Below are 11,133 nucleotides of genomic sequence, written 5' to 3' on the forward strand. Positions count from 1 at the left end.
TAAACTGGCTTTATCTCAACTCATGAGTTTTACCCTTTTTTTTTTCCGATTCTCTCCCCATCCTGCTGTGGGGGGGAAGGTGAGTGAACGGCTGTGTGGTTGTTTTGGCTACCTGTCGGGTTAAACCACAATAACTGAGCAGCAAATGAGTCCGTGTCCTCATTCCTTGGGATGTTCTCCTCGGCACACGCTGCACTGTTCATGGGCATGTAAAAGGCTGATTTTTTGCACAGTATATGCATTACTGTAAGTAAAAGTATGAATGAGGCATCCAGGCTCCCAGTATAACACTGGGGAACACTGGAAAATGCAGAAAGGTGATATTTAACCTTCACTCTGAAGACCTGAGCAACATTTATTCTTCTACAATGTGGCTGTGCTACTCGCCCTCATTTTACCTCAGATCATCAGGATCTGGGTCCTCTCCCATGGGACGGGAGGCCTGGATTCAACCCTCCCTCAACCCTGAGAGGTTTGCATCGAGCAAGTTCCCCATTTGCAAGTCAAGACTACAGTTGCAAGGCATTCGGCTGCTCAGGGCAGCAGCCAACTTTGCGCTCCCGTTCGAAGCTGTTACCAACGTGCAGCAGAGAAGCAGGACTTGAGCGATCATGGTGTAGTGTGGGTGCATGCACCCCACGGGGCCGGGAGCTTAGCCAGCAGGGGTGCAGTGTGGATTGCTGCCTCTGTTTGCACTATTTTTACCATAGTTGACCTAAAGTCTTTGTTAGTTAAAATACAAAAGGTCCTCCAGAGCATGAGGAGCAATAACAAAGCCTTCTCTCCTGGGTGGGCTCCTCAGCTTTGCAGCTGCAGACTCAGAGGTACGCTTGTGTCTTCTCTACCTCTTGGAGGTCTTGGAGATCTATGCCTCTTGGATCTACCCTTTGACCTTCCCCTGGATTTTCTGCCAAGTCACTGGTGACTGGTGGTAGGGAGCCATGGATTTACACCCTCATGTGAACAGGCATCCATTTGTCTCTCCATAGACTGTGTTGTCCCCAGTGCAGCAGGAGAAGAGCGTAGTGGTACAGCCCTCTCCGGACCGAATTAGAGGTGCCCTTCTGCTCCTTGTCTAGATACCAGTAAAACCTCTGTGGGTCTGCCCCAAGGATGGGTTTGGTCCTGGCTGTGTGTAGAGAGCAGTGTCCTGGGGATGTTCCTTCAGCATCTCTTGAGATGAAGTGAATTGCACTCTGCATGGGCTGTGAAAGGAGCTGATGTTCTTCAGAGTTAGCCACCTACTCCTCAGAAATCACAGCTGGAAGAGATGAGTCACACCTACAGCAGTTTGTTGGGTTTTTAGCAGAAAGGCTGGGGTAGGACCCAGAACCCCGATGTCCAGGGTCCGAATATAACCTTTCTTTTTTTTCCCCTAAGAAAAGCACCATGCATTTATAAATTCCCCATTGCCAGATGACTTGTTCCTAAGGAGAATGACATTGTAATAAGCTGCATCATTAAAAAGAAATCTTTCTGTGAGCGGCAGAGCCTGGTTTCCTGCGGTTTGGTGTCTCGTGGTGGGATTATCTCACGTCTAATGAGGAGCTCTCTGGCTGAAGCCGTTTCTCCTGTTCACAGAGACGCTGTCTCGTGTGGGTTCTCTGGTGCCTGTAATACATTTGGAATCAAACTGCCATTGTTTAGGTTCTCTCCTATCTGACAATGTAACATTGCCCACGTGGCAAGCTGCTCCTCCCTGGAGATGCGAAAGGGTCATACTTCTTTACCCTGCTGCCTCTTCTCACAAAACTGGTAGGAAATTAAAGCCTTTGAGACTCCTATCACACAGTTAAATTTGACTGAAATCAGCCAACAGGCTAAAAGATAATTGATAATAATACTGGACTGACACAACAATATAATAAACCTAATTTTATTATGTAATCGGGCAATAAATGATGGAAAGTAAATACTGGAGCAGATTAAACATGGAAAAAATGTTCATAAATATTTATTCAAGCATTTAAATGCACTCAAGGTGACCATTTTATGCCTGTTTTGCATTTCAATTTTAGAGGTTCGATTCACAGCCTGAAAGACCAACAAGGGCACAGTCACCCCAATAGTTACACTCATACCCAAAAGTAAAAATAAATAATAGTTTTCTGTGAGACTTTTTTTCAGAGGCTAGGAGTTTTTAAATGTTTCCTTCAGAATATTACAAAATTTAGAATTTAGAAACAGGAATGTTGTATAATTCAGAAACCAGATTTTGAAGATGATTCTCACCTAGTCAGAGAATAAAAATAGATCATGTGGTGTGTGCTGGATTTCCAGAATTTTCAATAAACTTGAAGTGAATGAAGTCAGACCAAAAATCCTTTGCTGAAGTGATTTATGGAAATGTTTCAAAAATGTGAGATGTGAAAGAGAATTCTCAATTAATTGCACACACACACACAAAAATCACAACTGAAGGACAGAAAGATACGTTGAATAAACTGCTTATTGTAATTTACTTTTCCAGTCCCTGAGCCATAGAAACATGCTTGTCATAAAGTGATTTTTGGAGATACTTGTATTTTCTTACTTTGGATACAGTTTAGATGGATGAGCTACCATTGCTCTCCATGCTTATCAAATTAGGAGAATGCATTTCTAAATTCAATTACATCCTCAGTGGAGATGGTTTCTCAGACTCTGGTAATCTTTGGAGAGGAATTATACACAGTCTATAAACCTTCACATTTCAAAACCTAATTTTGAATGTTATTCAAGAGGTTAATTTAAGATTCATCTTCTTAAAGAGGAGTTAAAAAAACCTGGTAGAAGGATGGAACTTGTAGAGTGGTTGAGAGGTTTATCAGCATGTGAGTATGAGTTCATTAGTTTTAATTAGTATAATCACTAATGTTGCATTAACAGTTTGGTGAGAGAAAGTAATTGCTCACACCCACTGTATTAGATTGGAAGATTAGAATTCATTTTATGAGGCAATTAGCATTTCAGGGATTTTTTTTAAAAGGCTTTTACGGTCTGCCATTGCAGTAGCCTCCTTCGCCAAAAAGGGTTTAAATTAACCATAACTTTCATCCTAATGGGATGCAAAAATTAATATATAATTAAGTGTGAACCAGCAATCCCACCACGATAAGCAGGCAGCTAAAGCCACAAATGTCAATTAGTTTATAATGACCTGTTTTATCTCCCAGACAATGATAGTCATTTATCTGTCCTCAATTCATTATCTTCTTGGAAAGTTTATATTCTTGAATTTTATACAGCAAAACAAATAAAATATGAGGATACGAAAAGTAGAACAGTACTATCAAAGTAATAATTCTCTAAAGAAAAAGCTGCGAGGCTCAATAATAGGGCTTAAGTAGTCAATTATTCCTCATATCAAATGTCAGAGGAAGAAGAAATGGCTCCCTTTGACACCCAGCGCCTCGGGAAGAACCATGAATTTCACAGCAGTGGCGATCACAACCCTGCTCTGCTCATCACATCCCTCGGCAGCTACCGACAAAACGAGAATGGAGATCCAGGACTTTGTCATCCTGGCAAGGAAGCGCTGGTCATATGAGAGTTGGGTACAGTTGATCCAAGTCATGGCCTCCCAAAACATCCTGGAAAGCAAAAGTGCAAGTTCTGGTGGGAAAAACTGCAGTCAGAATGCTTAATCTCACTTCAAGGCTGTAATGAAAGGCATCACGGCATCCATAGAGTGATGAGAAAATGCACTAATTGCAACGTGTCTGTCACCTATTATACAGGATTATGCTCCTGGTTAAAGCAAATCTCTGCCCAAAAATGGCTGAATAAAGCCCAAATCTGCTATGACTTAGATGTGGCATGGAGGAGAACAACTCTTAGGTGTTAGAACTGTATCGTTATTCCTATGATATTGGATACATATCTTAAAATGAGCAGACATGGGGCAGTATCTGGGGGATTATGTGAATCTTCCTGAAATATGTTAAAGCAAAATGTACGCGTGTGTGTGTATATATGTACTCTTAATTCTTATACTGCCTATAAGCATCTCCAAAGGAGTTCAGATGGAGGCAATGTCCTCCTACATTTAAGCATATAAAATCGAGGTACAACTAGGCCGATTGGATCTCAGCCCTTAGTCACTCTGACGGCAGCCGGTGCCACCTTTAGGAGGTTAATTACTTCACCTAAGATCCGAATCTGCCTCTGGGAAGGGCTACCTCCCTCTATTGACTGCAAAGGCAGTCCAATGCAACCAGGCTTCTGTCTCGGGTGGCTGAAGTAAATGCTTAAAATTGAGTAGGATGAATCATGACCAGCATGCCTGTGCCTTAGGGTTTGTCTATGCACAAAGTTATTGCAGAGAACCATTACTCTTCCTGAAGAGCATTACTTGTGGATACACTTTTGGCTGAATAAGACTTACTCATTTCTCTTCCACAACATCCACTTGACAGAGGCAGAGCGGTTTGCTTCCTGGTCCTCACAGGGAATTTTTCTGCAAGAGCTGCTGCCTTCTCAGGTAGCTGCCCTACCTTAATCCAAATTTACTTTAGTATAAAAATGCCCTAAATTTGCCATCCATCCACCTTTGAGAGCCATCTAAGATTTATGGAGGTAAACGTATCAATTAAGCACAAATACATTGACACACACACACAAAAAAAAGGCATCATATACAATAAAAACTGACTTTTATTTCACAAATTATGGGTGTTATAAAGCATATTGTTCCAGGAGAAATGCCTGTATTCGCCAGTGTGTTTCATTAAAGAATAATAAAGGCATACATATTTCATTTCCTTGTTCTGAGCTGCAAGAGCCTTAACTATATAAAATGTCCCATGCTGTCCTTGCTTTGTTGGGCTTTTTTTTCTTTTTAATCAGATTTTTCCCCCCAAACTAATGAAATTGTTCTTTAAACACATACATCACTTTCATTTGAAGTGACTTGTGGCTCAAACCATTTCTCTCCTCACCTGGAGAACAAGGCAACTGCCAGCACCTTTTGCTGTGCAGATCCAGGTCTGGATTGCCGCCGATCTCAGCTTGGTTTCAGCAGTGTTGAGCTCCTGGTGTTCCCACTGGTGCTGTTTTGGGTGGGGTATTAGGTGGCTGGTGTCTGCGGGGTCTGCATCTTGCGTATCTGCACCGGTTCCAGGTCTACCTGCTGTCACGTGCCATTTCTCTCTTGTAGTATGCACCAACCCGCTGTGCAGCTGCCCAGACGTCCACAGAGCAAGGCGTCCTTCCTCCCTGCCATCACCATGAAGCAGTGCACGACCCCCAGCTGGTTCCCTGCACATGCCCACTCTTCTCCTGCCCATGGGAAGGGCACCTGGAGGTGGTGGTGTCCCACCTGAGGCAGACCCACCGCATCAATATCCTTCAGGGGGCAGAGATTGTCTTCCTGGCCACGGACATGCACCTGCCCGCACCCACAGACTGGATCATCATGCACTCTTGCCTTGGCCACCAGTTTTTGCTGGTCCTCAGGAAGCAGGAGAAGTATGAAGGCCACCCCCAGTTCTTTGCTACGATGATGCTGATTGGCACACCAACCCAAGCCGACAACTTCACCTACCGGCTCGAGCTCAACAGGAACCAGAGACGCCTCAAGTGGGAGGCGACCCCCAGGTCGGTACTGGAGTGTGTTGACTCTGTCATTTCGGACGGGGATTGCCTTGTGCTGAACACTTCCCTTGCTCAGCTCTTTTCCGACAATGGAAGCCTAGCGATAGGAATCGCAATAACCACCAGCAAAGTTCACAACACTGAAGCTGAAATGTGAGGGGGAGGCGGAAGAGGAGGAGGAAGAGGAACAGCAACAATGGTGCTCTATCTGCCTTGTGAGAGCCAGAACTTGTGGACTTTTCGGGGGGGTCTCAGGTCTTTTATGGTATTTAGTACTTGTCCACAGCGGGCATTATGTAGACATCCTGTGGTTACGGTCTGTGTGTAATGTATTTACCGTTTTGCTAATACACTTTTATGAGAAATTTTAAAGAGGCTAATCAGTTTATTGTCACCCTCCAGCAACACTGGCAACAATACTTTCTCCCAGAAGGTGCACCCAGGGTGACTCATAGTTCTCCAGGGTGACTCATAGACTCATAGACTTCGGTCTGAGCACATTATGCAAATGTATTTCCTTCACTGTCTGCCTAATTGCCTGATATTAAGGAGGCCCCTGTGCCTGGTAAAAGGTCGAGCATTCCACTAAGGGACAAGAGCACCCAGGTTTCCGTACTGGCAATAGTGATTCACACTGTGGTCACAACCAAGCCTCGGAGAGCTTGCAGTTTCAGAGCTCCCTTCAGCTTCCAAGGAAGCAACCTTCACTACCCAGACAATGAAAGCTTCAGAAGAAAAAGTCACCACCTCCACTGAGCCGGGGCCTGGGAAGCCTCATCCTGCATTAAATTGGGGATGACAGCTAGTGAGTGGTCACTGTGGGCACGGTTAAATCTCACTCTTGTATCATGATAGGCAGTGAAAGTCTTGCTAGATGGTCTGGCTCCAGGATGGATATAACCAGAGCCAGCTCTTGGGGCATTCACCTTTTGAGCTATTTCCTTAAGCATTCAGAAAGAGATTTTCAGAAAACAAAGTATCAGCACAGTCCTAAGCTGTGTACTGATCTTGCTATTGAATTCTGTGCCCCTTGGACCTACAGTGTGTGCTGCTAAACATTGATTTAAAACAATGCAGCTGGAATAGCTGTTTGCAAATCGGCTATGAGATTTGAAATGCTCTCCTTTAAAAATAACCTTAATTTTTTTTTTTTTTCCGTACACTTGGGAGGTGATGATGACCCCTTTCTTCTGCTGAGGGTGTTTCACAGATGGCGATGGCGGCAAGAAGGCACGGGCTTCTCTAAGAACTTCTCCCTTGGTTGGCTCCTTGGGGAGAGGCAGAGGCAGGTGCTGGCCAACTCCTGACACTCGGTCCCATCTGCAGTCAGGCATGTTTCCTCCACAGCCAACAACAGCAGTTGAAATCCCACTGTGGTAGGTGATGTGTTGAAGGAGGGGGCTCAACAGTGGGTGTGACACATGAGAAGCATGGGAAATTGTCTTTTCCTGTTTTCCCTTCTGCCTGTGTGTGGCTGTGGCCTGGCAGCTCCTGAATGCTTTTTCAAGAAACATCTGGTGGACTGGGTCAGTTAGTGGCTAGAGAGACTGAGGCTCATTGCTTGACTCCCTTGGAAAACCAAGGAAGCAGGGGAATCAAGCTAAGAACAGTCCTGCTGCTCTCCTAGGAATTATTGTAAACGATGCATGAAGCAAAACAAATTGCAATTTTCCTGAGATGAATGCTATGCAGGTAGTGTCTTCTGAGTTGCAGATGCACCTCACCTCCTTATCTGGGCTTTCATCGCAGGTCACCGCTCAGAGAGAAGCTAGAGTCTCTTCAACAGGCTGCTCATGACCATGTAAGCTGATGTCTGAAGAAGAAGACCCAGTCCCTGTAAGAGTATGCTGGGCCATACTTTCACAGCTCCCCCATCTCTGAATTTGGGGGGCCAGGGGCCGTGCTGGTTTGCAGTGCTTCACTGGAACACAGAGGCTTCAGAGTGGCTTGCTTTTTCCCGGCGATGTTAAATATTCAGAACCAGCAACTGCTGCCCTTTCCCTAAATGATAGCAATAAATAAATCATTGGCATTTTTGTGGACTGAAACTGGCTTCTCCAGCTCCTCCGGCAAATAATATTCTGCTGCTGAATTAAAACAAAGCAAAAGCAATAAAACCCCAATAAAAACATTTCGTTTAGCTTAAACTTCCTGATCACTTTATACACTGTGGTAGAGACCTAATGTAATGCTGCTTTTGTTGCCTGATCACAATCACTTCCAGGGGGAGGGATATTCCTCAGGTATTCACTTGTTCCAGACTATTTACTTCTTGCTAGTTGTCACCTTTTGCTCTTGAAATAGCTACTGAAATTAAGAATGTGCTGTTGGTATTTTTGGGCATGCCCCTTGCCAAAGGACCAGTGTATTTCTGGCAGGATGAGTGTGACAGCAGCAGCTCCTCTGGGATGGGCAACTCCATTCCTTGCAGCAACCTGGTTTTCTGGTTTCGATGAGGCAGGAGGCACATTGGAAATGTGACCTTCCCTGACACGAACCTCCTCACATCCCACATATCCTTCTCCCAGAGCTTTCTTGTGACCACACCAAAATTTCAGGCTTTCCATTTCCTTCCCAGTCCTTCCCCTCATCTGGTGGCCACCCTTCTCAGCCCATTCTCAAGCTCTCAACCTGGACTTCACCCTTCGGCTTGCAGAGCCCATGGCACTTATTGTCTCCTCCCGCTTTTGCCTCTTGAGTTCCGTTGCTTTAATTGTTCCCACTGCTCTTTGCAGCCAACCACATAACCTCCTTCCTTGACTCTCTCCACAGCTGCAAAGCCCCAGCTCTGGCAGGGATTTCAGAAATCCAGATACATTGGAGTACTGAGGAAAATCTGCCCAGTAAGACTCACAGTACAGAAAAGAACACATTTCAGGGAGAAAGAAGGTATGGGTGCCTAAATCCAGCCTTCATAAGCATCTCAATATAAAGCTCAAAAGTTTATGGGTATATTTAAGGACTTTCTCCCATGGAAGACATAATTCTGTCATAATTCAAAGCCAATGAGAAACCCTTCACCCCAATAAAGCAAAGATGAAGAAAATTTTCTGCATAGCGGGACATAAATCCTAAAAAGCTGGCAAGTAGGATCAACAATGAAATTCAGTTTACATGCACTGTCAGTGAGCATAATACAGCACTTTTTACAGCTCTCCACTTATGGCTGAAAGGCAGCTGTAGCCTGGCTCCCCAAATTTGGGACTGAAATTGGGGCTTCTAGAATTCATTTCATACTCCAATATTTTGCAGCTTTGTAATGTATTATACACAATCAGCCCAAATTCCTTCCAAAATGTGAAGAACACAGCCTAACATCTCTTTGAAGTAAGGAAGTATCCTTCATTTGGTGCAGGAGAAAATGAGATCTTGCAAAATTGCTATGCAGGTGTTGCAAAATTCTGTTTCCCTACCTACCTGAGAGTAGTGGCCTCTCTTTATTTTGTGGGGGGTTTTTTTACATAGACAAAACGGTGGGTTTTTGGTTTGGTTTTTTTTTTTTTTGAGTTTTTACATATCTGTGTTCATGGATGGGTTTTCTTGTGCCTAGATTAGTAAAGTACAACAATAATTTCATGAGGCTGAGCCAGATGGATTGCTACCATACCCACTAGAAAACCTACTTTGGTTCTTCTGCACTATCCATCAGACACAGTGTGAATGTTAATGTCAGATCTGCAGTAAAACAGCATTAGTGCTTTCAGCTCAATCCCATTATGAATTAAGCTCACATCATATATCTATGACTCTTTATAAATCAGCTGAAGCATCCCAAGTCTCATCATCTTGAAGATGACGAAGGATCTTGCTGTGCCAGTGCCAGCAGGAGGGTTTGCTGAGAAGTAGGGCAGTAGTCCTCTTCCCACTGGACTCCGATATCACATCCTCCGTTTCATACCATCCTTTATGAATACAGGCCAGTAAGCTACTGAAGAAATGAGGGATAGTAAATTCTGGACAATGAAAGGTTGATAACAAAATTAATGGTTTACAATAAATTGCCAGGTACCGCTGCATGGCTCTCTCTTTTGGGCATCAGAGGAATGAAGCCCAATTGACAGTACTGTAGTATAGGTGATTTATCTGCTTTTCTAGCCCATAACACACCTGAAAAACATTTTGCTTGGAGAAGAGTCTGTCAGAACAGACTCAGAGATGCACTTCTGCTCCAACTGGATCAGAAACACCTTCTCACACGGAGGAGCTGCAGCTTCTGAACTATTCAGACGCAAGCATAAGTTTTTAATCCTTTTTTTTTTTTTTTAATCCAGTTAACTCTGCATGCTCACATTGCCTGAGTGAAGGGCAGAAAACAAAGATTGCCACACGTATCATCACTGGAACTATTCACAGAAAAAGGTGATTCATCTTCTGCAGAGATGACCCTGCAGAAAAGGAGGGGGGTTCAGAGCAGGGCAGCACGGGGTAGTGCCTGCAGGCTCCGGAGGCGTACGCACACAACTGAGGGCAGAGCTCAAGCTCCCGACAGACACATTACTCAACAGAAACCACTCAGAGTGAGGTCAGAGCGGGAGCTGTCAGGAAAATGATCAGACCTCCTGGGAAGTAGCAAACCAGCTCTGGGCAGAGACGTGTCTCTTCACATCGGCACCTTCCAGCTGGTAAAAGGGTCTCTTGTCTGCTGGGAGCTTGGTCGTGGGAGCAGTGCAGATGAGAGGATCAGCCCTGGGAACCGTGGTTCTCCGTGCAGATAGCCCTGATGCTGCACAGTGAGTGCAGACACCCAGGCCCAATCCTGTCCCACAGCTCGACTGGTTTTGGTGGGTACCCAGCTACCTGCAGCTGCTAGTGGTTCCTCCAAGCCCTGTCACACAACAGTTTTCTTGTCTTTCACCTGCATAGCTCCCACCAAGGTAGGAAAGTATTTGCTGAAAACCACCCAAAAAAACCTCGGCAGAACATCAAATTAAGCCTATACCTCATACCCTTGGTTAGGACTACGATCACTCATTCTTTCTCTCTCCACTAACACAACAGACTAATGCATAGGTTTTTTATCCCCCTTTGGGCTCTGCCCCTTCAGAACATGCATGTGAAGGATTAGCAGGCAGTGATCATTTCCAAGAGAAGGATGAGGACTAACATTTGTTGCAAAGATGGCTGTTCTCACAGTACTTTCACAAATGGATGCCAGGTTCCAAAAAAAGAGCCTAACAAAGTGGGAGGCAAATGGGAAACACCAATTGCAAAACCTGTTGTCCTTTGACTAGAATGAGCTTTGTATCTTCCAGGTACTGAAAATCCTCCTGAGACATTGCCTATCTGAATACATCACTTAATCTTGTAGAAAGCCCAAGGACTGAGGGGTTCTTGCTGTTAGAAATTGCATCAAGTAATCTTATTGAAGATAAATGGGTTTGAACTTTCATGGCAACAGTGATGAACTACTTCAAGATCCATGCAGTGCAGGCTGAAAAATCAGAGCTTTCAGACAAAGAAACTTATTGAAATGCAAACATGAGATTTGGGACAGAGTTTCCAGATGATCTTAAAAGCACTTTTCTTACTGCTGCAGACTGGATGTCTGCATAGCAAGAG

General features: G+C 44.4%; 1 protein-coding gene across 1 annotated transcript; it reads left to right on the plus strand.

The window, feature by feature from the left end:
- The first annotated feature begins 3,479 nt into the window (after window positions 1-3,479).
- On the plus strand, window positions 3,480-5,817 carry SIAH3 (siah E3 ubiquitin protein ligase family member 3). The gene is made up of 2 exons (XM_010288937.1): window positions 3,480-3,536; window positions 5,138-5,817. The coding sequence occupies exons 1-2, from the start codon at window positions 3,480-3,482 to the stop codon at window positions 5,729-5,731; spliced, it is 651 nt and encodes a 216-aa protein (XP_010287239.1). The 3' UTR covers window positions 5,732-5,817.
- The last annotated feature ends 5,316 nt before the right edge of the window (window positions 5,818-11,133 follow it).

Source organism: Phaethon lepturus, unplaced genomic scaffold (assembly GCF_000687285.1).
Source record: "Phaethon lepturus isolate BGI_N335 unplaced genomic scaffold, ASM68728v1 scaffold4016, whole genome shotgun sequence".
Lineage (NCBI taxonomy): Eukaryota > Metazoa > Chordata > Aves > Phaethontiformes > Phaethontidae > Phaethon > Phaethon lepturus.

Excerpts from the sequence above, each read along its gene's own strand:
- SIAH3 (XM_010288937.1), top strand. The coding sequence starts at position 3,480 with ATGGAGATCCAGGACTTTGTCATCCTGGCAAGGAAGCGCTGGTCATAT. Across the intron at positions 3,537-5,137 it reads GCTGGTCATATGAGAGTTGG|TATGCACCAACCCGCTGTGC; the intron begins GTACAGTTGATC and ends TCTCTCTTGTAG.